The sequence below is a fragment of the Lonchura striata genome, chromosome 2 (genome assembly GCF_050655825.1).
Source record: "Lonchura striata isolate lonStrDom1 chromosome 2, ASM5065582v1, whole genome shotgun sequence".
NCBI lineage: Eukaryota > Metazoa > Chordata > Aves > Passeriformes > Estrildidae > Lonchura > Lonchura striata.
Genome location: NC_140704.1, coordinates 108,088,497 through 108,114,427, shown reverse-complemented (window position 1 = coordinate 108,114,427; position 25,931 = coordinate 108,088,497). Strand labels below are relative to the sequence as shown.

General features: G+C 37.7%; 1 protein-coding gene across 13 annotated transcripts in view; it reads right to left on the bottom strand.

Annotated features, from left to right (window-relative positions):
• DLGAP1 (DLG associated protein 1) overlaps positions 1–25,931 on the bottom strand; it is a 405,586-nt gene that overhangs the window by 134,161 nt on the left and 245,494 nt on the right. For all 13 annotated transcript variants that reach the window (XM_085573764.1, XM_021525224.3, XM_085573759.1 and 10 more), the window contains one exon: positions 8,303–9,328. In XM_085573764.1, coding sequence (XP_085429890.1) covers positions 8,303–9,256 — 954 coding nt within the window. In that variant the 5' untranslated portion in view covers positions 9,257–9,328. The remainder of the gene's footprint in view (positions 1–8,302; positions 9,329–25,931) is intronic.

Sequence of the window (25,931 nt, the reverse complement as noted above, 5' to 3'; positions counted from 1 at the left end):
CTTTCCCCCCAAATAGTTATTAACTTACCTGGCTGGATGAAATAGCAAACAGACTGTCTCTATAGCAAATTAAGTTCATTATTGATCTCTAGTTTGCTTTGGTTTATAGCAGCTGAAATCATTAAAGCTTCTCCCTGTGCTTTGCCAAAGCAATGTGGATGACTATAGAAGTAAACAAAAGGACTGGAAGGAGTGGCTAACCATCACTCACAGCAGTAGACTTGTAACTTTAGCTTTCTATTAGTATGCAAATACTTAATGAAATGAAATCACACAACTGAAGAACAATGCCTAATGACTGCTCAGTGCAGATTTTTCAAACCCATACAATTTGGTCTTCTCAGCCATTATTATGCCTCTTCTGCACGCTGTAAAGGAAGTTTCAATTGCCATCTTCCACTTGCTGAGCCTATTCCCAGCAGTCATGAATATTGAATTAATCAGAACAACAAGGATGAGTAGAATTTCTTTCTATCAGCGTGTGTATGTTAAGAATCATTGAAGTATGCAAAAAAAGGGAAGCCTTAGAAAGCAGAAAGAAAAATATATGTTTAATAAGCCTTAAGTGTTTTCAAAAAGGCAGTTAGGACAGTTGCCTTTATTTAGGATAAATTTAATATGCTCAGTATCTGCAGCAATGTTTACTTTAGCTTATACTATTTGAGCAATCATGTTCTATTATAAATTAATATAATTTAGCTGACTTATCTCCACATTTTTTTTAAAAGAGGGGAATTAACACCAGAACAAAGACCTGTCCAAGATAGAGCATTACTTCCTCTACCCTGTGCCCATCTCTTGCATCAAACCTGAACAAACAGGGTGAAGAACTGAAATCTTCCTTCACGTAACAGTAGTTTGGAAAGTCTTCTAAAACCGTATGAATCCTGAGAGGGTCAGCCAGTAGACAACATTCTTCAAGCAGCACTCCAGTTTATGATGTTCATTCACCAAAAGGTGTCTTGACCATTGGCTTGTCAATCTGATTCATGTCCTATTTTATGAAGAGGAATGTGTGTCTTCTAAATGAAATTACCATGTCTTGGTTCCAGAAAAATTTTTCTCCTTCTGCTTCATGCATAAAAGTGCAACCAACCACAAAAAGGGGCACACTGGTACAATGATTCCATCCACTGCCTTGCAAGTTTGCCCCCCATAAACATCTTCTGCAGAAAGGAAGCCAAACAGCAACTGCCACATCCATTAGCTGAGGTGAACATGACTGAAGGTCATAGAGCAGGGCTCTTGGCCAGGGCCTCAAACTAGAACTGCTTCAGTGATAATCCTGGATGATATTCTCCAGTGGTAGAGGGCAGACATTTGTTCTCATCTTTTGCAGTATCCTGGAAGCATTCAGTGCCATTGGTTATAATGACATATGGTTTCTTGCCCAGTTAAGGATGACACTAACACAAACACCAATCCTTGAAAGGACACTTTCAATGACCAGCAGTAGAGAAATGTTCTCCCATTTCTTCTTTATATCTTTTGTGGTGAGTCACTTCAACAGCTGCATACAGTGACTGGTTGGCATCCAAAGCAATACTGTTAGATGAGATGCCATTTTACCTTTCTTTCACTGCACACAGGCACAAATCTGCTATCAAGCAGACAGCAGGAAACTGGCTAGTGGGTGGAGAACATGTAGCTGAATCTGTATCCTTGGAAGAAAACAGATGTGGTGGGGAGAGCATTTTGAGAAGCAGCCCTTATGCTGTTTCTTTTGGCTGACTGTAACTCAGTAATCTCTGGTGCTTTGCTAATGTGCTCTCACAGGCAGCAGCTCTAAGTGATGCCCTTAAACTGCCATCTCCTGCTGGCTCTTGACTTCTGTCACATTTTAGTGGCCAGGGGACAGGCTTCACTGACACTTTTACAATGATTTCTTTTGGATTACAGCAATGCTATACACCTGTGAAATAAGCTTCATTTGGCTGTAAGGAAACTGTCCTGGTTTCAGAACATCATGGTGTATCTTCTCAGCAACTCCAAATGGTCATCAAATGGTCATCTGTGTCCTACAGTAGTGTCCCAAAGGATATGAAATCAAGGTCATAGTCCTGACTCTCATCTGCTAGAAATTGATTTGCTATAGACCAGAAATCCTCAAAGATTTCCTAACAAACTGGTTTAGCGGGCTGGGGTTATGTCAGCAAAGCAAAATTAGACAAAAACTTATTTGCGTGAAAGACTCCTGGACACAATTCAGAGACTGTATTTGGGAGCCCTGGCCCTTCAGAACTGTCACAATGCCTTATCCAACTAAGCAACTACACATTGCTTAGTCTTTGGTGAGAGAAAGCCCAAAGAAAACAGTTCATTGAACAGTTTCAGGGTAAGAGGATGAAAGGACAAACAATATACAATAGATTGATGTTCTTATTGCTTAATTCACTAGTGACAGAAGCTCATCTGTGCAAGAACAGCACAAGAGCATTTGTAAAGCAGAACAAAACCTGTGGCCAGATAACTCAGCTCAGACCACTCTTCTGGCACTGTAGCATTTCCTCCCTCAAAACCTGTACTGTGAATTCCATTCTTGAAACAAGCACAAAACCCCAACCCAATAACTGGATGAAGGGAAATACTCCTTATTACTTTGCACATTGCCCAGTGTTTTCTTCCCCACCTTTTTCATGTGTTTCCACAATAAAAGTTAAGGTTTCAAACTCAGATGCAGATTGAAATGATCCTCTTTGCTGGATCATTGAATATCTTGTCTTGAAGATTTTTTATTTTAGTGGTTTTTTTTTGGTTTTTTTTTAAGTGAAATTACTGAAAAGAATAAGATTGGAATATTCCAAATATTTAAGGCTACAAAAAGGAATCAGATTCATGACTGAAACAAACCTCATCCATGAAGGAACTGAAATAGATACCAAATCCCAGCTGCTATGTGCAGCCATAATTTTAGTAAACATTTCTGACCTAACAGTGTATGTAATGAGTTTCACCCAAGTAGGTTGCTAAGTCCCATAAAAGGTATGCCAGTTGCCAGAATTGTGTTCATTAATGGATGCACTATTAGAAAGTAAGGATGCTAACAGAATGAACTGACAGTAATTCAAGTTAATCTGGAAAAAATAAAGTCAGTGCCAGTGTATTCAATACTTAGAAGTTACAGGATGGCAATGAAACTAAAGGACAGAAAATTATGGAACATTGGCAGATAAAGTTGCAGATGAAATTGCTGTTGAAGAGCTCTCTTTGTACTTAGGAGGCCCCCATTACTCAAGACACCAAAGGACAGCACAGCATTCAATTAAGCAAATAAGGACACACCAGTTGTTAAGATGAAATGAGTGGCAAGATTATGATCACCAATACACCTGACATTTTTTTGTTTGTTTGTTTTGTTTTTTAACTAAATTAAAGGACTGCAAAGATGAGGAAGATGAGTATATTGACGTACTCTCCAACATATTTGTCTTAGTATAGCAACCACATCTTGGGTGGCTTGCAGGTAAGCTAAATAACCAAGATATCAGTTTAATGGAATTATCTGTTAGTAATATACATTTTGTAAATAAGATGTTTTTTGCCTAATCTATATTTTCCACAAATTCCCTAGCTATAAGCATTATTCATATTACCCACCTCACAATTTTAAAACCAAAATAAATTAGCTTTCTGAAAGTATTTTTTCAGTGTTAATATGCTTACATATTAGTTCATTTTAAAATTCAAGAACATTTAAGAATTTTCAAATATTTTCATGATTATTGCATTACCTGGAAGCAGACCTAGAATACATTAAAACATTTGACACTTTATTTCACATTTGTCCAAATTGTTTCACTAGTTTTACTAAGAATTGTCTCATGAGCTCATAAAAAAACCTGGAAACTTATACTTCATATACTTTGTAGTTCTGACTGGAAAATTGAAAGAGAAATAACATGTGCTTCATTAATTTTCAATTTATAATGGAATATGAGCCAAAAAAGCCATCAGATACACGAAAAATAGAAGATTTATACTAATGGATGTTAAAACTTTCATATATATATATATATATATATATATGTAGGCATGTACTGGAAGATTAATTTTAATATGGTAGTTGCATCTGAAATGCAAACACCATAATGAGGAAAACACAAACTGAAAATGCAGAAAAACTCACATAGATGAACTTAGTATAACAGATCTAACATAAATTTCTGTGTCATAAGGATAAACTCTTTGAAATGTAAGGTACCATGCTAACAAATCACATTACACTTATTAGTCCTTATTAGCACCCTGACCCTTAGGTCTATTTGGTCATCCATGGACACAGGCAACAAAAAGAGGCTGGCTGGAACTGGAATTCAGCTGTCTTTCCTAAGAAACTGTGCCTTGTCCTGAGACTAGAAAACAAGTCATTTGGATAATGAGTTTCTCAGCACTACACATTGTGTATCAATGCACATTAAAGGCAATCATCACAGAGGAAACTGAGTGCAGTACTAACTAGAACCCTTTGTCACCAGAAAATTCTCATTACACCCAGAAGCTTGGTTTATATTTTTTAATATATTTTTCACAGTATCCCACCAAAGGACAAGCAAAGCAAATGTGGAGCTTGAATTACTGCACTGTTGCCCCCACCTTCTGTGCTTCAGTTTCAGAAGTAAAATTTCCATCCTTAGTCTTAAGTGTCTGACACAACTGGTATGAGTCTCATCAGTTGCAATGAAAAGAAAACTTATGACTGACCCATATAAGAAAAGAAAATTAATCTGAAAAGCAAAATTCTTTGTATTTTTCTCAGTCTCTTAACAAATGGACCAAGTGGTAATTGGACCAAGTGGTAAAAATGGACCAACAATTACCAAGTGGTAATTACAGGGAAGATTAAATGGTAAAACTATAATCAGAGACAAACTCTTCAGTGTATTTGATACACTATTAGCGCCAAAAAATAATGAATTCATAGAAAACAAGAGTGTCAAAAGTATATCCCCATGTATTTAGACCTTATTGTTTGCAGCAAAGGACTGCTGCTTACATGTTGGTTTTGGTTAATATAATTTTTTTTTCCAGAGCAGAAGCTAGCAGAGAAGTAGAGGCTGTCCACTTTAAAAATTTTTATTTCAAGGGAGGGAAGCCATCTTGAAGAAGCATTTTGATAAAACATGAACAATTCCTTCTCACCATCCTTCACTGTAGTCCAACTGTAAAGCTGGATCAAATAGCACTTTCCTGAAATAAAAATCAGCTCATAAAACGAACCTTATCTTTCTACTACCCAGCTGCTCACTCTTGAAAAGAGAAATAGAAGATAAAAATGCAATTCCATTCCCAAAATGTGGGTAAGAGGAAAAGATTTGCTTGACAGTCTTTAGACTATTCTAGGACAATATCTGTTTCTGATGATGCACAGCGTAGACCCAAGCCTCCCCTCGAACTCCAAGGATGCACACTGTGCCTCAGCACCAGGGGTGGAAGTGGAGCCTGGTGGGGTAAAGAAAGACAGTACAATGCAGAGGACTCTGCACTTGATCCAAATTCCAAATTATGAGAAATAAGCCCATCTGTAATACTAATTACTGCCAACACCTTCCACAGAACAGTTAAGTGGAAAATATCACGGCAAGTGAAATAATTGTTATTTCCATGTCTTTACACTGAGAATTCATGCAGATACATTTGTGATAAAAGCCCTTACAGACAAATGGGAAGTCAATGTCACCTGTGATCTCTGATTTACTCAGATCTATCAGGATAAACAAAATTATCCTGAGTACCCTTTGTTGAAAAAAAGTTACTCCTTCATTGAATTCAGATACTGTGACAAGAAGAGATTGCATGAACAAGTAGCTGATCTTTGAATTATCAGAATTTATGTCCTGGACCATAGACAACAACTTAAATAACAAGCAAGTTGATAAAATCATCTATTTAATATTTTGTGAGTTATAGAAAGCAACAAAGAAGCATGATAACAATGAAAAATTATCAGGGTTGTCCAATGTTGTTGTGAATTTTCAGCTTTCATCTCATTTTGTACTTTTCTAATTGTTCTAACACAGGACACCAGCCTTTTGGTACAATAATGAGAAGTGCACCTGGGAACTAGCAGATGCACACAGTAACTCTACAACTCACTAACAGAGTAGAACTCTGCTGCTGTTAATATATATTTATGCTGCAGGACAGACAAAAGGCCTCAGCTGGGTCCTATGTCCCATTGTGCTGCACATTGTGGAAACACAAAAGGGAACAAAGTCCAAGACCCAAAGGGCTTGCAGTGTAAAAAGATAAGTGATATAGTGAAGAGAAAAGCAATAGGATGCAATCAAAATAGACTGACTTTTTAAATACCTACATGCATTTGTCATCCCTTCAAGCTGCCAAGAGAGAAGAATAATCCTGACCTGCTTCCTCAAATCTACTGTACTCTGTTTAAATATTACTTGCAATGTTAATTGATGCCTGGTTAAGATTCTCCTTTAAAAAAAAATCCAAAAAACAGTTTCAAACCAATTATATTTCCCTGGATTTTACAACAGCATGCAATTAGAAAGAATAAAACAAAATTAAGTGAAAAGTGAAATAGAACTACCAGTGAGAATGAGAAACACAGTGAGAATGTAGTTATTCTAAGTGAGAATTTAGTTATTCTTGCCCTTGACAATTGTTGGACATATTTTCATACAGACACAGAGAATGTCCTTTAATTCCACTTGAGGAGTCTATTCCTGTCAGTTAAACATTATCTAAAGGTCCCTATGGAGGTGTTCGTTTAAAGCTGATGCTGGCACAGTTTTTCACTCTTTTCTAGCCATCTGGTCATATACTGAATTTTCAGCTATTTTATCTAAACCCAAAAGAAGGCTGAAGAAATAAACAAAAATACCAACAACAACAAAAAAATCTTAGGGTTCAAAGTGACCACAACAATCAAGCCTAAAGTTATGATTTCTTCTTACTCAAAAAATTCACATGAAAGATACTTAATAAAAAAAATACAAAATCTCAAAAGGTTGCAACTTGAGGCTATTTTGAAACCCCTCTCCCTCCCCAGCCCATACGCAGAGCTGTAAACACACTGAGCATTTGTATTGCCCCCTCTTCCCCCACCCCACTCTCCGAAACAATTGATAGAAAATATACATATCCATTCCTTTACATTTAAGACTTAGCATCCCAGAGACTGGCAATCAAAATTATTTTGCATGACATTCCATAAAACCTTTTAAGATCAATTTTTAAACGCTGATGCCTCAGTCCTACGCTTTCTCTGCATTCTGACTTAAACAACAGAATGTGGAAGCTGACTGTCTCATTAAAGCACCCATATAAGAGAACTTGCTACAATTCTGTACAAATAGAAAAGAGTCCCACTACATTAAAATGAAACCGAATTAGCTTAGCAAACCTCTTTTTTCCTCATGGTCTTCTCTCTTCTCTGTGCAACGTTGTTCCATCTTACACACACACTTAGATGTGCCATAAGTGCTTCTTTTAAAGTGCATAAAAGCTATCCACAGCTCTCCTAAGAATGAAACTGTTTTAATATTTTCTGATCCATGTTCCTGCCACAAACATTCACCGGCAGTATGATAGCTCCAAGAGGAGACATCTGATTCTTGACATTTAAAGATACAATACTGGTGAAAAATAGTGACGCTGTATTAACTGCAAACAGCTTGTGAGGGAGTAGGTGATGTACTCCTAAAATGTATAATCAGAACAAGCAATAATTTCAACCTTTTGATTTTTTTATTTTTGACTCAGAGCCATAAAAAAGAGGAATAGCCTGATAAACAAATCTGGACATGTTACAATAACTGTTTTAATAGAATTTATATTCTATGGCAAAAAGAAAAGTAGGTTGATTTCCTGCTGAAGAAAGTATTAAGGTACCCCATAGTTTCTCAAAAGGGTCTCAAAAGCTTTCTTAAAAAATGAGCACTAAATGAAGGCAAAATTGAAATTACAGAAATCAAAGAATTTGTATCCTGGTAACATTCAGTTAATTGACATTGCAATGCTAAATGAAAGCACTAAAACATCAAATTCCCCATACCCCTACTGTGACAGCCTTATAAATTCAAAAGGTACACAGAAAGGTCTTATTTTTCCCACATGAAAAAAAATCCTGTTCTAACATGAACTGTTACTTTGAAATATTGAATTCTGGACAAAAAAAAAAAAAAAAGCTGATATATTTTTAATTTTAGTAGTAGAACCCCTTGTTTGGTGATCAGTGACCTATGGGGAAAGTTGAGACATCAGAGCAAACCTCCATCCCCCACAAACACCTGAGACAAGGCAGAGCACAGTTAACAGTAACCAGCTCTCCACACTGTACCTGGAGGTACTGACATGACCGTTCCTGCTGACACGTCTCTGCCTTCACCACTGTCTGGTCCATGTTAACTGATGCTTTCTGGTAAACTTCACGGGCTCTGCTCACGGTTAATGTAGAGGACCAAGAGCTTTTCTTCATTAACTGGGAGTCCAAATTCACAGGCAGGTTTGCACAGGTAGAGCATTTGACATCATTATTGCTTCTGGAGGACTTCACAGTATGCTCGCTAATAGTGTTATAGGCTTCCATAAAGTATTGGGAAGAAGAGCGATCAGGGCATCTTCCCATGGTCATGACCCCACTGGGACCATGATAAATGCAAACATCATTGTCCAAGTTGTCATCTGAACTCCACCATCCTGATGCATTGGATCTGGGCTTACCTTCTGATCGCCTTTCCTTACTCTTGCTGCGCTTCCCATACCTCATCGTCTGTGACTCCTCCGGGCTTGCTTTCCCACCATTGACGCTCCCCTTGGATGGTCCTTCCAGCGAGTGGGACTTGGTGAAGAGCTTTTGGACAGAATGAACCAGGTGCCGGATCCTGCCCGGGCTGTCACTGCGGTGCTCCATGGCAGTTCGCTTGTACTGCAGAGTGTGGTACCCATCCCGATTCAGGGGCAGCTGCCGCTCAAACTGGTCCAAAAGGTTGGCAGGAATGCGGTTGGTCTTGTTGGCAGTTCCGTGGGGAACCAGAGCACACTCGTCCTTGAGCTCGTGGTGGGAGCTGTAATGCCTCCGGGGAAACGTGCTGCTGGCAATCTGATCATTGTAGGGCACCATGCACTCGGCCTGGAAAGAGTTCCTTTGAGTGTAGTAAGGGTGGTCTGCGGGGTGGGGGTCCACTGGGTTTAACAAATATGGCTTCCTGTCCTGGTGGTGTGGCAGGCTGTCACAGGCAGGGTCACAGCCAACCCCGTGATGGTGACTGCGGCTGCCAGATAATCCCTTCATCGCTGATGGAAAACGAGTCCCAAAGTCATCTAATACGTATGGCTGTGCGACAGGCAGAACTCAGAGAAAGGCCTAAAAGAAAGAAATACAACAGAAAATGTAAGATATTCAAGCTGAGAGAATAAACAGCATGTGCACAATTAATATTCTTTGTTTTTTACTGCAAAAGTAACAGAAATAAAAACTCTCAGACTCTTTTTATCCTTTAATCTTTTCCATGTCCAACATGGTGATAAAGATACCTAAACAGTACACAATAAAAATTATCATGTGCCATTAGCTGCAAACAGATGCAAAACAATGTTTCCAATATGAAAAGCAAGATAGATACTGTCACCTCTACGCTAAAACTCAGTCCTGAAAACATTCATGGACAGGGACATCCCAGGATACCTTAACTGCCCAACTGCATATTTTCAAGGCCAAATGGACACATTGAAAAAGATATTTTCTTTAATGGAGCACTTTCTGGGTTTCTTTGGGCCAAACACAAAGCATGGTGCAATTAATGGGAAACCTTTCTCTAACTTCAATGAATTTTTTTTACTCAATCTCCATGTCATCTACCTGGACTGTAATCATCTCAAGGCAACAGCAAAACATTATTTCTGTAAGTTCTTTTCAAATTAAGAGTAAAATAACAATAAATTACACTAACTGTCAAAACAAAGCCAAACCAACTATTTAACATCCTATATATCTGTGAGGTTTGTATTTACTATTTTCTGGCTCCTACTCACTAAAATACCCCATTTTATTCTGCTAATGCACAGCTTGATTTATTTCTCAATAATTTTTCATTATTCTAAGCAGTGTTTATATATCCCTACATACTCCTACCATTAAAAGAACTGGGATAGCCAAACCTTACACACAACAACAGTTAATAACAATAACACTTAATTCTTGATTGCAGTTATTTGTCCCTGAAGTGACTCGCAATGCTGTAGAATATGTATCACAAGAAATTGAAAGCGGAAATCTTCATCCCAAGTGATATAATAACCACTGTGTTTGAGGCCAGATGCCCTCATTTCAGCCCTCAATGCTACCAAAAGTCTGGATGCAACCTATGACCTACCAAAGTGTATATTATGAGGTTACAGGTGTGGAAAGCAGTCTCATGGTGCCATCTGAGAAGCTGAAGGGCAGAGGACTCCTTAGAGGATGTTTTCTTACACTGCACTTTAATGGGTGTCACTCAGCTACTTTACTCCTTTCTGGCACAGCTAATCACATAAATACTTTTGGAAATGTAGCTCTTGAGATCTTTCTTGGAGTAAGGATAAACATACACAGCAAGCAGGTTTCCACTATGCTCCTCCAGAACTCTCTCAGCTAAAGTTCATGTTTTAACAGGCTGTGGACATTGTACCCATTGGCAAATTGGTAACAATGAAGTTTTCCAAAATAGCATTAAGTTAATGCCAGTCTGGAAAAGCATGCTCTGCACTTCATCTGAACTTATATTTTCTTGTGAATCTGCAGCAAGCCAAACAGGAGGTTTTTTCAGTATGCTTCAAAGCTAATCTGGACATCCTGCATTTTATTACCCCTCACTGGATCCCTGCAATGCAGAAAATGTTCCTTTTCAGGACACCTTGAATTTAAAAAAAAGTTTTCAAAATACCACAAAAGGTTCTTGAAATATCCCAAATGGATAAGCTGACTGATTTACCTAAAGAGGAAAATGGCTAAAGGCACCTTTAAAAACATGAAAATAATATATTCAGGGAGCTATACTTGTCAATTACACCGTAGTGACAATCCTTAGCACTTCTAAAAAGAATTTTACATCCCTACCATAGTTTTAAAAAATGATCTATTAGTCTGTGTAATTGAGAAACATCCAAAGGGATGTAGTAGCAGATTAATTAGTAATAGAAAATGTGACTTGAACAAAGACCCCATCAAGCAGAGTACTTCTAAATGATATAGAGACCAAATAAAAAAATAGTCTAATCTTTGATTATCTTTTGCATATCAAGGTTTATGAAAACAAAAATTCAGACAGTTTTTTTTTATAAATCCATTTGCAATCAAGCAACAGTCCTTAGGATGATGGATAAATTCTCTTAAGGCTAAAAATAGACTAGTGTGCTATAAAAGATAAAAAAAATATTAAACCTTGCCTCAAAGATATGAGAAAAATGTGCAAGAGTACCACTAACTGGGACATGCCCTAAAACAGCAATTTATTTTCATTTTTTCCCTATCTGAATGGCTATGAAATTTTCATATACTGTGGAAAAAAGTAAATGTAGGCAAAGAACCAAAAGGACCAATAATTCACAGCATAGTAAAGTCGTGACAGGCACAGGAGATATAATGGAATTATTGAGAAAATGTAGCTTTAATATACTGATACAGAAAATGGCTGGGATCAGGAATCACTTGATCTGGTTTATAGACTGGGACAGAATATTGTGGAAAACCTTGAAACTAAAAACAAGCTTAAAAGATGGAGCTATGGCTTGACCAATGAGAAGAGCCATGTTACCAGCTGTGTTTTGGATGGACGGGCAATATGGATGTTAAGGAGGATGTGCAAAAAGTGGTAAAAAGTGAAAAAGCTTATGAAAAGTGACATTTGTCTGTATAGAGAGAAAACGACAGGCTTTCAAAAAAATTGTGGAGGAAGATTGGCTAAGGACTGCTATATGAGCTTGGATGGCAAGTAGGATGGAAATGTTTAGGAGAGAAAATACATGTATTTTGAGTCTCAGCTGTCAGTGGATCTTTTATGAGGAAGTACTGCATAAAAAAGTAGAAGATAGATAGGATGATCTGCCCAAAAGGAATCAGATGAACAGATAAGAAGAGTAACAGAGAAAATGCTTGTGAAAGCAAAAGATCATAGATTTATGAAAAATCAGATTTAAAAGAGGTGGAAAAAAAAGAAGAAACAAACAGAGAGTGATAGAAAAATCAAGCCAAAACCAAAAGGGAGAAACCAACCCGTGTAACAAAAAGGAGTGGTGTTAATTTATTCCCAGATTCTAAACTGCTGGATGCATTAAGAGAAGCTGTTTTTTTTTTTTTTTTTTGTGGTGAAACAGCACTTAAACATTTATTTTATCATGAAAATTGTGATTAAATATTCCCACATAAGCATTTACTAGAATATAGCTTCATTTTACCTTAACTGTATTATTGCTGCCAGAGCACTGAAAGAGCAATGAACTAGGAAAAAACCCAATCATGTACCATAGTGCACCTTCCAGGAAGGAAAGAATAAGTATTGAAGAAAGAAGTGTTGCTTTTCTTAAAGAATTAGTGGACAATTATTCTGCACAAATTCACTCTAAACACAAAACCTAAACCACTCTCACACCTCAATCCTGTTTTAATACATTAATATATGTCTAGGAAAAATTTCTGTCCTACAGTCTCTGATTTCATCAGTATTCTTCTAAGAATATGCATCATATTCCATAATTGTGTTATCTGAACCTATACTTCAATGTTTAGTGCAATTAGAAGCTGGAGACAGGGCTGTCTGTTCATGCAATGAGTAGTGATAAGAAGCCAATTAAGGATGTTGTTTTATTGGTATGTTTTGGTCAAAACAAGAACACTTAATTATTCATGGAATAGGGCAAGGCAATTGATGAACACATTAATAATCAGTGCAAATAGCAGTTCTATAGACAGCAGACCAAAACTACTTGATGGCATAGGAATAAAGGAGATGTTAAAGAGATACAGCATTTTAAGGATGAAGAACCCTTACTACTTTCAACATTCATGTTACATTTGCTTTTGTTTTCTTGAGGATGCCCTTGATAAGAATAATACAAACATATTAATCCTTGTCCCTAATGTGATGTCCCTAATGCATAACAATTTCCTGGAATAACCTAGTGGCTAGAAAAACACCTATTTAAATCCTATGTAATTAAAATGAAAATAAATGCAAAATAACAAAACCTGAATGTAGAAATCACCTTATTCTTTTACAAATTTCATTTAACTATATTGTCTACTCATGTGTTCCAAATTTACTCATAAAGCACATCTTTGAGGAATATATTCTTTCCCTTAGATATATGTTCAACCTTCTGTCTTAGAAAAGATTTACTGATATGCCCTTGAGCCCCTCCAGCTTCATCCAACAAGACTGCAGAATATTCTGGGGCAGAGGAAGGACTCCTCTTCTTGAGCAGCAGCACTCCTTGTCTCCCTGTTCCACTTAGAGGTGGAAGAGGTAGACCAAAGGAAGGAGGGAGGGGTGGGAGGATGGTGTTTTACTTTTCATTATCCTCTTCTGATTTTGACCAGTAATAAATTCATTTAGCTTCCCCAAGCTGAATCTGTTTTCACTGTTACCCATTGTGGTAATTGGTTTGTGATCTCTCCCTGTCCTTATCTCAACTCATGAGACTTTTGTTTTTTTTCTCCCCAGTCCAGTCATGGAGGGGAGTGATAGAATGACTTTAGTGGGCACCTGACATCCTGCCAGGGTCAATACCCCACAGGCTGATGGACTTGTGGTTGCCTGGGTGCTCCTTCTTGCCCCTTTTTGGAGGCAGGGATAACCTTTGCTTTCCTCTAATCCTCAGATACCTCTACTGACTGCCATGACCTTTTAAGATGATTGAGAGTGGTCTGGCAATGATGTTCACCAGTTCTCTCAACACTCTTGGCTGCATCACATTCCATCAGGGTCCACGGACTTTCTGGATGTAAAGTTTTACTCCACGGTCGCTAACCCAATCCTCCTCAACCATAGGGAAGTCTTCTTTTTCCAACAGAGAAGTCACCAACAGAGACACCCTAATTAGGCATAATAACAGCCACAGAACCATGGGTCTAATATCTTTGTCTGCTCAGAGACCAAGGAGTGAGTGATGTTGATTTTTTTTATTATTGTTTGGTGAGTGTGGTTCTTCTAAGATACCATTCAAAGAGTCAGATGACACTTCCAAATCTTCAGGTGTCTGCCAGGTCCAGAAATTGAAGCACTGGGACAGAGGTGGAAGACATAATGTGCAAACATGTAATGCATTCACCTGTATGTTCAACTCTGAGTGAGGAGGGCATTTAATCATATGCACAAATTGAACCAATGATGCTTCTTAGCAGTACTGTTTATAGTTGTGCTCTCATTTTATGCTCTGTGGTAAACAAAGATAGGTTCTGATTTCCATACTAAACTCCCAAGGTTCTCAGAATTTGCTTATTTATCTAATCCCACACTATGGAATGCTCTCAGTACAATTCCTTTCCCCAGTTCTCAAAATTTACAAACAGATGGAAAATATGATTATGGTAGAAACTTCCACATGCTCTTCATGCAGAACATTGCATTATTGCAAAGGTCTTGATATTTTGAAGCCCTTATGTGGGGCCTTTTTGTTACATTGCATCACATTAATGAAAATCTAGACATCAATAAAAGGATATATATTCTAAAATTCATCTGTCCACATATTTTATTAAAGGTGTTCAAAAGAAAATGAGGTCTCAAATTATCTCCCTAATACATTTTGGCATGTAATATGAACAATTCAGTGCCTTGGGTAAAACTCTCAAAAGAACATCTAATTTTTGCTTCTGTGTCAGCAATCACACCAGACAAGTGATATTTACAATATAATTTAATCTTGAACAGTGAACAGGGAGTCACAAAGAGAAATATATTGGCCAGTGAACTCATTCCAAGTGCATGGGGAGATCAATAAATGGAAGAAACTGGGGAGAAAAAAAAAACGTAATTAAGCTTTAGCTGATCTTGAGAAGGCCCTTGTGAATGGTATGCATATCAGAAAAAAAAAAAAAAACAAGAAGAGAGGCATCCCACCAATGGCATAAAAAAACCTGGTGGGGTTTTTTTTCTGTCTGCATCCAACAATTTTTAGTTTGCATATATTTGTGGTATCAGGTATCAAAATTAAATTTGACTGCTGTTTCCATCCATGTGCTTTTGGTGAACAACTGTGGTGGTCAGCACCAGAAGAGTATGTGCCTAAAAGTTTTGGGCTTGGCTTTACTTTCTTCATCTCTGTGTCTAAAAGCAAGTTGATTCGCCACAAGGAGTGTCACAAAATCTGTACTCACTAAGGTAACCAAACACATAATTAACCTCTGAGTCATATCTAAATACACTACAAAGTCTGCAAGATTCTAACAGTCATATGTTAGCAAAATTTTGACACAAAGAGACCAATTTTTTCAATGCTCTCAGGAGTGTGACTGGCAACAGGCACAGGATTGCATGCAAAGATCTTGGCTCTACAAAAAGAAGTACTAAACTGTGATTGTCTGCTCTTACACTCTCCTCATTTGCACACAAATTCACAGTAAAAAAAAATTCTGATCTGCTTCAGTGAGTAATAATATACAGTGCAATTAGACTACTCATTACTTTCCTGTGGTGTAGGACAGAGTCTGACTTGACAAGGTGCAGCTGGAGAGCCTGTTGTGAATTCAGAACTGCCAATGGACATTTTCTTCTCCAAGGAAGAAAACAAATAGGATATTAAGTCTGTATAATGTGCAAGTAATATTTAGTTGAATCATTTAATAAATGTCATATAGGCAGTGTTGAAGCATATACCTCATACCCAAATTTAGATGTTGCATTTTAACCTCCTCAGTCTGGAGGATGATAAGCTTTATGACTTTAATATTTTTTTAAGCAGAATTCGCAATGCATTCCCAGAATGCTTTGTCTGGAGAAAGAGCAAAAGGGAATGAAAAGGAAGATACACCAAAATTGGGAATCAGGTTAGCATGTACTTACCTGGGCTGCTCTCTTTTAGGTACCTTATTGTTGCACCTAAGTTTGCAACTCTATTTTGCTTGCTGTCTTCAGAAGATTTCTTAATATGAAAGGATTACAGTAACTATTTTCTATCAATTGCAAATAATCAATAAAATATGGGTGTCTTCTACTATCTCTGGATAACAAAAGGAAGCAGGTATGAGGGACAGGTCAAATATTCCTACACCACTGGCATCTGATAAAAATAGAAGGGCTATCGCAGTGGCATAAAACACACCATTAACTGACTAATACAGATACAGAGGTATCAGTTATGTGTCTAGATTCCTGCAGCCTGGTCAGTTACAGATGGCAAAGGTTTATATTTCTTGTAGGAATAAAGTGATCAGCAAATAAAACCTAAAAATTCATTTTTTCCTGGCAAAGGCAAATAAATTCATGGTCTTCAATGTGGTCACATAGTGAAAATGGACATTTTTGTACTAAAAGAAGCTCTTGGTCCTCATTGCAAGGGCACCAGCATGACTGAGTCTAGGAGCCACTATAGCTACTAGCAACTGACAGGGATGGAAGCTGCTGATCAGGGCTTGCACCAACATTACACAAATCCCATCTGCACAGGTTATGAACTCATTTTCTACCAGCTTTTAAAGTGTTTTGCAATTCTGTAGCATGGCAGTGGGACAGGTATCACAGTTAAATTTTTGCCTGAGCTACAGATTTTCATGCTCTCTAAATCTTTTCTACAGGTGCATTGAAAAAACAATATTCACTGTAAAGCCAGGGAACTGACATTAGTCCTATGCACTACACTCCACTCAAGACAGCTGAGAATCCATACTTTGACTTCTATGGTGGCAGTGACAGCGTGATTGCATAATTACATGACTTTGCTGGTCTTGACCAGTAAATCTCATGATTTAAACTGTCTCTAAGCTTTTTATTCCTTGCTATTTAGAGAACAAGTGAAACATTATGTTAAATATTTTTTGCTCCATGGAAAATCACTCAATTTAATGAAACATAGTTTTACAAGACTTGTCTACAGCTTCAGACTTACAAACCCTGATCTCATTTAGCAGAAATAGTGATGATTTCTTTGAGAAAATATTCTTCCAAGTACACTATAATATATTAAGTCCAAGCAAAAGTGGATGCTACAAAAACATACAAGCACCAGAATGTCTATGCTTGCAGATGGTCTCCTATCTTGGCTTTCAGTTCATAACTCTGTTTGAATGGTGCCTTCCCTGATCATCTGTTGTTCAGCCCAGAAATTAATGAAAAAGTGTCTTAGTGGAGAAACTTCATGGAAATGCCACAGAAGTTCTGTGAAGACCAAGGATAAGAGTTGTACAGACACTGCTTTTCACAGAATGACAATCCAGGCCATATTAGACACTACACTAGCCCACTGGTTAACTCTCACTAGCCCACCAGAAAGAATCTGCAAAGCCTCAGAGAAGCTGTCCCACATCACAACTATGAGTAAGAACATCCTGGAAAATTCACTTCATAGTCATTTTGGTATTATGGACCTTTAGCTGTAGCAACAAATGTCACCACTAAGATCACCCTGCTTGGTCATGGATATATTCCAAGCTCCGTGTGCCCAAGCCAGGTTTTCTCCAGTGAGGCAGTAGGAAAAGAGGAGAGGTACACAATTCCAAGAACATTCTGCTCATATGCAAGACCAGCTAACTCCTACATGGGAGAAAACTGACTCCTGGGAGAAACAGGAAGAAACCTTCTCTGAAGGTGTGAGATAAAAGAGCTCAGCCAGCAGGGCAGAAAACTCATTGGTAGAAAACAGTCATGCTTAGATCAAAACTTAATATTTTTAATTTCAACATCTCAGCTCAATGTAAAAGTAAAAACCAGTAATTGTGAGCTCAGTTAGGCACAGAATATGAAACACCTGATTAAAAGGCAGACAGTAACAGTATTCTTGATTTCCTAAAACATTGCTGTAGTACTGAACTTCATGAATTTAAGGTTTAAAAAGCACACAAGCAACTAAAATCAGAAACAAATCCCCACATTAGCTGTGGTATATAAAATGCAACGTGTTAACCGCCTACAGTAACTGATCATTATTTGTTATTACACAGTAGAAGAAATGGGAATGCTTTCGAGTTTTATAGCAATGCTATGAAATACAGTTAGATTTGGCAGAACTCTTAAGCTGCTTACTCAAATAAACTTTTCTCATTTCACCTCTATAGGCACATAAAAGTAATAAGAAACCTTAAAATCTTTTCAGAGGGAAATATTTACCACAAATATTTTCTCAAGTGATTTTAGCAACCATTTTTAAGGAGGACTATTTTTCACAGAATTCCAGAAAACAATTTTGAGCTATGGCAAACTGGGAAATAAATCTTAATTTACAGAGAATGCCTGAAAAAAATTACTGGTGCTTTCAAAAAGCTTCTTATCAAGTAAGGAGTAAAATGTGACAGCAAAAGGAAGAGAAAGTCTGTGGGCAAAATTTTCTTCCCTAGGCATGGCACAAGACAGTGGCTGCATCCCCTCTGGGACACAATTCTGCCCTTGAACAGAGGATACAACTTTTCTTCTTCTGCTTTGAGCATTCATTCAGTTCCACCTAAAACACCAAACCACCAGATACATTTAATCTATTAATTTACAACAGCAAATAATTTAAAAGTTTCAAAGAACCCCTATAACAGTAAACTTCATTTTTGGCTATGATTCTGACTGTAAACATAAAAAAGTAAAAAAATAATATTTCAGACTTTTCTGCTATTATTTATGAACAGGGAATTTGCTTCTACTGTGCTCATGCCTTTTTTTTTTTTTTTTTTTTTTTTTTTGGCACTTTTCCAATAAATAGAACCAATGGTCTGCACATATCTGTATTTAAAGGTTAGAGAATACTTCTGAGACATTTATCTTCAACTTCTTTTGCATATGTTTACTTGTGCATACAAATCACACATGATAAGAATTTGATTGTAGGAACTATGTTTTTGCAATAAAGAATCAGAAAAGGATTCTATTAATAAACAAGTAAAATGGAAACAAAACTTAATTACTGCATACAAATTAATGAACCCCTGCAAACAGACTAAAAACTATTTAGTGAATTAATATTTTCTAAATAGTGAACATGCCTTAAACATTGCAGAGAAGGCTTTCAGAATAGCTTTTAAGTCAGGAAGAGGCAAAAATAACTGAAAAAATTATTTGATGAAATTAGATATTATGAATAATAATCTGATGTTGGACTGCCAAGCAGAAAAAATTAAAAAAAACATGCTTATAAGCTAGAATAACAAAGGTCAGCTTTTCAATGCTACAGAATTTAACTGTGACTTGTTTACTTCCACAGTTTGTGACTGATCTTTTACCAGTTTGATGAAACCACACTGTGAGGAATATGGTGGTGGTACCCTTACATTAGATGCCACCTAAAATGCTTATGCATGAACTTCACATCCATGTTTTCAAGAAATGCAGATTTGAAGATGATTTCTCTTCACTATGTGCATACCGTACAGAAGCTTATCACAAATGACTGTGCAGAGATACACAAAATGGTAAAGGAACATATTACACCTGAAGTATGTTTGATTTCATCAGCACATTAGGCATTTTCACTCTTGGGGGCTCAGAGGGAATACCAAAGCACTGGATGCTGTTATTTTATAATAGCCTTGTCAGACCTTCATACATGGCTGACATGAAACACAATAATAAATAATGAAATTAAAACTTTTCTTTATATAGAGAGAGTAAACAAGTCAAAATCAAGGAAAACATCCTCAAGAATATTTTCATTTCACTTCAATTTTGCTGTATTAAGAAGCATTCACTGATACAGAAAAATTGAAGTGAGGGAGGGAGTGGAAGAGAAAGCACTAAAAGAAAAGGACGAAGAGGAAGTATGAGCTTAATTTCTTTTCTTTTGCATGCTACTATTTCCAGCAATGCCCTGATTGATGTAACTTCACAGATCTCAATGGAATTGCTCCTGAGACGAACATGAATATTATGAAACGAACTTAATTTCTGCTTTTAATATTTGATGGCTCAAAGAAATAGTATAGAGTAAGTATTCTCCATCATATGAAGTAGGTAGAATTTTAAAACTATTAATAATGCACATTAAAGGACAATGTTATTGGTAAATCAGTGCTTCATCACACAAAACTACCATAAATGAAATACACTTTAAGGAACACCTGAAATTTAATTTACATGCAATTGCAAATGATAGAGTGTTCATATACTGGAATACTATACACTTTAAAGTGAAAAGCTTTATATCTAGGTTCTACTGCAAAGCATCTTGTCATGAGTATTTAAAAAAAACCCAAAGAAGTAGTGCATTTGAAGTTATTTTTAATTAAAAGAAGTTCTACTATTCTGTAAAAAAAACCCTGCAGAGTAATATGCAAATGTGCAATAAATATTTCAGAATAAATACTTCAGAAAAATGTTTTTTTAGAAGAGTAACACCATAAGCAGGCTACCATATATATCAAACCAGTAATATATGCAGAACTTATTGTTCATTCCTTGTTGTTTACTCCTCCCAATTTAATCTAATTTAATTTCAAGGTAAAGGGTAAGTGCTTTCTACAATTTACTTTAATTTGTGTACTAAAAAGACATACTCCCTTAAACCTGAATAAAAAGCACAAAGCCTTTTAACTTTATTACATCTTTCAGCTATTCAACTGAAATAACATCTTTCCCCTCAAAATATGAAGTTCATCCTAAATTAAATGGTAACATTATTGTGTAAGTTCAGGAAAAGCCACAGTGGGCTAAGCTGTTTGTCCTCATACATGTCCTCATGTTTTTCCTCATGATGCTTTTAAAAAACATCCATAACTGCTACTGTGGAGTTACAATTTATTGCTGACATAGAGTACACCTTGTGTAAAGATAGCAGATCTGATTTTAAAGCTATGAAGTAACAGAATCTGCCTCATTTCCAAGAAAGTTGTTCTGATAATTAGCCACTGATACATAGCTGCAGGCTAAATGTGTCCAATATCCACTTCCAGCTAATAGCTCTGGCGATTTTTCAATAAACCTTTTCAGAAGCCCTTACCATAAGCCATGTTCTCACCTCCTGCTGAGACAGAACTATTTCATGCCCATGGGTACTTTATACATTTCATAACACATACAGTTCTTGTCAGATATACAAGTAAATTGTTAGGCTCTATCAGTACCTGCAGATTTGTTGTGAATTCCTCAGTCTACAAAGAATTTAACTGAGATTGGACACGTTAACCTGTGTTTTCACAAATGTAACTCAGGATCGTGCCCAATGTTCAAGTAAACTAATTTTATTTTTCTTTCATGTTTTCAGCCACTACTTTTTAGCAATGTTAAATCTGTACTGCAGAAACAAAATTACACTACCCCCCTAAAACAGTAGCTGAATCTGAAATTGCATGTCTGCCCTCTCGGGAAGTTCACAGTAAAGGCAGACTGGTTGATGGTTATCCATTCTGACAGTCAGGCTGACCGCTGCCGAAACAGCAATGCGTGTGAGCAATGGCAAAGCAACAGGACACATTGCTTAGAGAAACTGTACTGCTGCAACTGAAATATTCAGTGTACTTTCAGAGTGTGCATTTTAAGGCACTGTAGAGAAGGTCCAAAGAAGGAGTATTGTAAGATAACATGGATGGTGGGTTTCAGAAAGGTATGATTTTGGTAGTACTACCTTCCAGCAGACGAATACAGAATACCAGTTTCAGTAATATCCATTTTGAAATTATTTGAGCATGAATTTTATTTAAAATAAAAATATTTTAGCTTTTAAAAAACTTATTTTAGGTTGTATATGACAAGTGCTTGAGGGATATTAGTAAACTAATAAGATGAAAGATGATGAAACAAAACTCTACAAACTCACTGAAATCACACCACATAAAAACACAGATCCAGCAAACACAGTTAATCTTTACATGACTGAATGAAATGGCTTGTCTCTGGCTGGATGCCAGGCACCTACCAAAGCCTTGCTAACACTCCCCTCTAGAACTGGACAGAGGATAGAAAATAGAATGAAGGATTCATGAGTTGAGATAAGGACCAAGAGAGATCACTCATCAAATGTTGTCATGGGCAAAACAGACTTTTCAATTTAAATTTTAAATTTAATAATATTTTGTTATTGATAAACTCAATTTAATATTGAATTTATCACTAACAAAATCAGAGCAGGAAAATAAAAAGTAAAATAAGATCTTAAAAACACCTTCCCTCCACTCGTCTTTCCTTCCCAGGTCTAACTCCTCCCCTCAGTGATGTAGGGAGATGGAGAATGGGGGTTATGGGCAGTTCTTCCCACATTGTTCCTGATGCTGCTTAGGGAGAAGAGTCCTTCCCCTGCTCCAGCATGGGGTCCCTCTCACAGGACAAAGTTCTCCATGACCCTCTCCAACATGAGCCCATCCCACTGGAAACAAACTGCTACCACATGGGTCACTCTTCCACAGGGTGCAGTTCTGCCATTCCTCAGGCACAAACTGTTCCAGGGTGGGTACTGGGTCAGAAATCCTGCCAAGAGACTTGTTTTAGCATGAGCTCCTCTATCCACGGCTCTGCAGGCCCTGGCCAGGACCCTGTGCCAGCACAGGCCTCCCATGGGTTCACAGCCTCCTCTCAGGCATCCACTTGTTCCAGCATCAATCTCCTCCATGGGCTGCAGCTGGATCTCAGCATCCCTGTGCTCCTCCATGGGCTGTGGGGACACAGCTGCCTTACCATTGTCTGCACCAAGGGCTACAGGGGAATCTCTGCTCTGGCTCATCCTTCCTTCTCCAGTGCCCCTGTTGTCTGCAGCATTGTTCCTCCCACATATTCCCATCCTGATCTTCTTTGGTTTCAATTACAGATGCACAATAAATTCTTTTTCTTCTTCTTAAATATGATATCACTACTATTTCTGATTGTCTTAGCCTTGGCCAGTGGCACATCTATCTTTGGAGATGTCAGGGATTGGCTCTGCTGGACATGGAGGAAACTTCCAGCAGCTTCTCATGGAAGCCACCGCTGTAGCCCCTCCAGAGCCTGGCCATGCAAACCCAGTACATTCTACTCCACACCTCTGAAAATCATATATTTCAGAATTATCACTAAAATTCACATTCACAACACAACCTACCCTTGCATCAACAAATGCAACCAAATTAACAAAACAAAATTCCTTGCACAAGACCCAAAATAACATCATCACAACACAGAAAAAAAGAGGACAATTTACACAAAATTCAACCTTTGTCCATTCACCACAATTATGACAAAAATTCCCCATGATCAATCCACTCTTTGATGTTGTTCATGATTTGTTTTGCCCTTTACTTCTCCCAATTACTGTCTTTATCTCAAAATCCTTAAGACCCCATGTTTTGGCACCAAAGCCCCTGTAGTGGATTGACCCTGGCTGGATGCCAGACACCACTAAAGCTTCTTTATTACTCCCCTTTGCAACTGGACAGGGGAGAGAAAAATATAATGATGTTATCCACACCTTTCTAGCTACCAATGCAAAGCACAACACTTTGAGACCTGCTATAGAAAAATGAGCTCCATTTCAGCCAGACCCAATACAGTGAATATGCTGAGTTTAAAAGGAATGATCCTATTTTTAAAATGTTTTTCATTATTAGGATAAGTACTTTATTGGCTGACAATAAAGCTGTGCTTAGAAGAGTCTTGCATGCTTTTAAAAAGTCATTCCTCTCTTTTCCTAAATGAAAAGAGACTTGCAGGTCAAGTGTATATGTAGAGAAAGTTCAGAATAAAACTCTGGAAACAGCATGAAGGGTCTGTGATGTCTTCTACCCTAAGTGAATAGGAAGAAACCTGCTAGGCCTGCTAAGCCTGTTAATATTGCTTGAGTTCTGTAGGACTTAAATGGATTTAAAAGGAAGTTTTTTTATGGGTTTTATAGAGCAGTTCAGAGTATGATCTCAGACAGTTACAAAGTCCATCTTGAAGTCTACAGAAGAGATGGTGTACAAGAACAATAATGTTCTGTTAAGCATTATTTGCCAGGCTTGCTCAGTAATAAGGTTTATACAATCCCCCATCTGTGCGCTCATGCCCATTCTTCCACCCACTACCCTACCTCCTGCCCTGCCTCCCTGCTTCACATTAAAACTGGCAGGGGTTGAAATATAAGATTTGTATGACCCCTGGAAGTTTTGGAAAGAGAAGCAAATCCCACCTGTTTTCTGACAGTGGGAAAAAGCATAAAAGAAGCTGAATTTTCTCTAGAAATTAGTTACACTTGGATCTTTTTTGGCTCCAGTGGCACAAGGTACCACAGACACAATCCATTGACAGGACCTTGTCAAGCTACACAGTGTTGGAAATAGTGGCATCTGAAGATAAAGAATAGGAGCAAAAGACACAGAGAGCATCATGCATCCTCCAAGCTCTCCCTTTTCTTTCAGTATCTGATAGCCTTCCAAGTACACTGCTTGGGAACCTGGGAAAGTCAAGGAGCTCCATGGAGTGATCCCATCTCAGGTTTCCTGCAGGAACTGCTGTCATGCTCAGATGTGGACACCTAATTTTCTCCCATTGATCCTGCAGTTTGAATCCTCTCAGCTGACTGAGCACCTCCTACTTTACTCTTACAGCAGACTTTGGTAGTGCTCAGGTTGATTTGACCTCAGTTAATTCTCACCTTACTGGGAAATGTGAAAAAGAACATTTTTTCTCTTTAGTTTTGAACAGTGTGTCATTATTTGGACTGAGTACGCAGCCATATTTTCTGTAATTTTCTCATAAAATTTTGAACTCAAGTCTGATTGAGACAACCATAGATGACTACATTCTTACAGGTCTCATAAAAAATAGGAAGTCACACCACAGCTGAACATTTAGAAGTTCACTTCTCATAACTTCTTTATTCCTGTGTCCTTTTAATTCCTGTGTCCTGTCTTGCTCAGGGCAAGATCCTTCACATGTGTCAGGGCAATTCCAAGAACAAATACAGGCTGGGTGAAGAATCAATAGTGAGCAGCCCTGCAGAGAACTTGCAAAGTGTTGGTTGATGAGAAGCTCAACATGACTCAACAATGTGCATTTGCAGACCAGGAGGCCAGCCCACATCCTGGGCTGCCTCCAAAGCAGCATGGACAGCAGGGTGAGGGAGATGATTCTCCCACTCTGCTCTGCTCTAGTGAGACCCCACCTGCAGTACTGCTGCCAGCTCTGGGCACCTGAAAGTTAAGAAAGACATAGACCTGTTGGAGTGAGTCCAAAGGTGGGCAACATAGATGGAGAGAGGGCTGAAACACTTCTCCTATGAAGACATGTTGAGAGTGGAGTTGTTCAGCCTGGAGAAGATCACAGTACCTAAAAGGGGTTGACAAGGAAGATGAAGTGTGATTTTTTACAAGGGCATGGAGTGATAGAACGAGGGTGAAAATTCAAAGAGGGTAAATTTAGATTAGGTATTAGGAAGACATTCTTTACTTGTGAGGATGGAGAGGCACTGGAACGGGTTGTCCTGAGAGGTTGTGGATGTCCCATCCTTGGAGGTGTTTGATGGATGGGCCTCTGAGCAACCTGGTCTAATGGAAGATGTCCCTGACTGTGGCAAAGGGTTGGAAATGATTTTTAAGGTCCCTCCCGACTGAAATAATTCTATGATTCTATGAATTATGACAATTGTAAAAAAGCATTATGTCTATCTCCTTTTCATTAATATTCCTTTTTTTTTTCATAGACAGAAGCTCAAGAAACTGGAATGTGTTGTCGAATAAAGATTTTTGGATTAGAATTCTACAGTACATTTTTTAATGGGTGTTCTAAATCAAAAATTGTACTAATAGAAACACTTCTGTTAACATATCTGTTAATATTCTACTAAAATAGTATGTTATTATAGCAAGTCTGAGTATTCCACAGTCATGAAGGTAAAAAAAAGAAAAAAAAAAATCT